This window comes from Aplysia californica, unplaced genomic scaffold, assembly GCF_000002075.1.
Source record: "Aplysia californica isolate F4 #8 unplaced genomic scaffold, AplCal3.0 scaffold01273, whole genome shotgun sequence".
NCBI classification, from domain to species: Eukaryota; Metazoa; Mollusca; class Gastropoda; order Aplysiida; family Aplysiidae; genus Aplysia; species Aplysia californica.
The window spans coordinates 65,391-68,254 of record NW_004798543.1 but is presented as its reverse complement, the minus strand read 5'-3'; the positions used below and the strand labels follow the sequence as shown (position 1 = coordinate 68,254).

Below are 2,864 nucleotides of genomic sequence, written 5' to 3'. Positions count from 1 at the left end.
GGGGGAGGGAGGGGGGGGGGAGCACAGTGACGCCATGGGATGTCGTGGACACCCTTGATCTTATGGTAGGTAAGATCTAAAACCTATCCTTCTCGGTTAAGGACAAAAATCTCGGAGGTCCCGTGTGCAAGTTGCGCACGTTAAAGATCTCATGGTGGTCCAAAATCGACCGCCACCTGGGCAAAATTCAAAATTTCCTACCACCCGGAAATGTTTAGCGTGTCCCGCCCGTTCATAGGACCCTACGCAGTTGCGAGCGCCGTAAAACACGTACATTAAAAAAAAGGTTGACGTGCAGTGGCCCGCCATTGTAATGGTCGGTGGCTAGCTGAAGTTGCTGCCGGGTCACTGCGCGTCAACCTGCCGTCACACACTCTGTCCTACACAGGTCAGCCCACGGGCCAGTACTGACAGAACACGGAAAGAGGAAAGGGACTATGGAATGTCTTGAGACTCTTTCGTCAGAACTTTTCTCTCTGTCAGCGCTCTTTCTTTTATCCTCTGCTCTACTACAACCACAACAAGTGAACTGAGATTTAAAGAAATACGTTTAAAAAGCTAAGAGCACTAGACAACAAATGACGAGTCCCAAGTGAGCTGAGAACATTGACCAATGTTTTATCTCCTCCATGGAGCCCATATCTTTTTAGTAAATCGTAAACCTGTCGCACAATTTAAAAAAAATAAAAGCAATGCAAAGACACTTTGAAAATGTGTTTGAATGACTGCATCAACATAGTACTTTCGATATGGAAGAGCCCAGTTCCTGACAGACCCAGCCGGAGAGCAGCAGTCACAGTGGGCAGCAAGTCCTAGATGATGTGTGAGGAACTGCAAGTTCCGCTAGAGCCATCTTCTACTGTATGCGGCGTCAGGAATAAGAAATTCCTGAACAAAGAGAAGCGCCCGCAAGCTGTACACATCCACTTTCCTGCTGAGTATGTGACACATTTTTCTTGGTCAGAATTAGTCTCAGTGGCCATAACAGAATCTATAACTCATCTTAGTCTTTCATTTGTTAATTTCGCTTGAAGTTAATATTCTCCTCTGCTGATGCATTGTTCATCGTCAGACATTGACAGACAAATTACAGTATAAAGACGGCTACTTCTCACCCAGCCGTTGCATTTTCTACACATCATCGTGGCGACATGTAAGACAGCCACATGACTAAGACGGTCAAGTATCTACTGGACAGTGCAGAGTATATAAGTACACCACGTGACCCCCCAGTCTGTACTCACCCAACAAGCCCTCTTCCATGGCGCGAATGTCGGGCCTCCATCGTGAGTCTGTGGGCGGCAGGTACATCTCCATGTTGGGAAGTTTGTCGTTCAGACTCACCGCCAGCCGGGAGAACTCGTAGTACTGGGGGCGGGGGGAGGGGGGGGGGGGGGGGGGGCGGACCAGGAAGTCCATGAGGGGAAAAAACGAACCCCCCCCCCCCCCCCCCCCCTCACACACTCACAAAAACCAAAAATACCCCCTCCCCCCCAAAAAAAGACCAACAAAAAGACAACAACAACAACAACCCGTTTGCTAAAGTAAGAACATGAGATAAAAATATTCATTATTATCACCACCAAGTGCTTGATCTGCTCAGATGCTCTAAAAATAAAAGTGATAAAATATCCTGATCTTTCCCCGTTACCGATCTGTCTAGGTTTCCCAAGCAAGTTGCTCTGAGCCTACCCCTGCCTCGTTTGCCTTCTTAATTGTTGTTCATATTTTTAAATCAGTAAGCGGCCCGCGTGGGTTTCTTCAAGCGCTTCTAGATGGGCTCTTTAAATTATCCTCACAATTTTCAGTAGGAGATTATGTCTTCTTTCTCACTGGACCCTTCATATTATTATGCTAAAAACAAAGAAAAAAATCTCTCGGATAAAAGTTTATATTTTTTAATTAATGAGAGGCTTTACCCAGCTCTTAGCAAAAGAGGTTGAGGGGTCTATCTAATTGATTGATCGGTGTCTATAAGCTTAATACAACCTGTGCCTGTGTTGTAGCGGTTATGTGGTTCGCTTTCACATGCAGGAGACTCGACTTCAATTCCCGAATGGGGAAGATTTTTATCGAGTACTCGGTCCGTCTGCTGAGATGTAGTATCCATCTCATCCTGGATTGATCCCACAATCCACGAGGATCGTTGGGGCGCTGTATGATAGAGAGTCTCATCAGGTGCCTCCACTTTCTACGTTTTTTTTTTTTGCGAGAGCCTGCAGTGCTATCAAAAAATGCCTGACGCAACTTATTGTCAAATATCTCCTTAACTATCGAACATAGATTCTCCAACTTTTGCACAATGACTTATATCAATTTGTTCTAACAAGTGAATATTTTTTCAAACTCCTGCAAACTGTATTCTAGAAAATTCATTAACAGATGTTGATAAAAAATCCCAGTCGATAGTTTCTACAGATTTTCAAAACTTTACAGCTCGGACAATATTGTCTTTAAAAGCAAGTTCGTCATTTTTTTCTAATCGCGACATTATGCTTATTGAACGCATGTTTAGGGAACCTTTAGTGCAAAAATTGTTTTCACTCTAAAATTAGTTTCTTGTAACAAATTTTGCCACTTTAAAGTGTCATTGGTGAGCTGTGACGTAAGCCATATGTGTATGCAAAATGTGTGCGAGGAGCGTGAAGTACTGTGAACAATCTCATTTCTGCGTGAAAGAGATTTGTAGCATTTTATATGATTTATTAAGAAACGTTTTATTAATCGAGCCTTAGTTGTTGAAAAATGAGATTAAGTTAAGACAAATTGATACAAACTGATGTGCAAAGTATGGATGACACTGATTCAGGGCCGTCAAGAGCCTTGTCGGGCCCTGGGGCAGCGATCACCTTCGGGCCCCTCCC

The 2,864-nt window shown here is 44.1% G+C and overlaps 1 protein-coding gene across 1 annotated transcript in view; it reads right to left on the bottom strand.

Moving 5' to 3' along the window:
* LOC101854995 (oxysterol-binding protein-related protein 2) overlaps positions 1 to 2,864 on the bottom strand; it is a gene marked incomplete in the record, with an annotated part of 24,586 nt that overhangs the window by 2,853 nt on the left and 18,869 nt on the right. Inside the window, 1 exon segment of the mRNA XM_013090422.1 lies at positions 1,245 to 1,368. Within this exon segment, the coding sequence (XP_012945876.1) occupies positions 1,245 to 1,368 (124 nt within the window).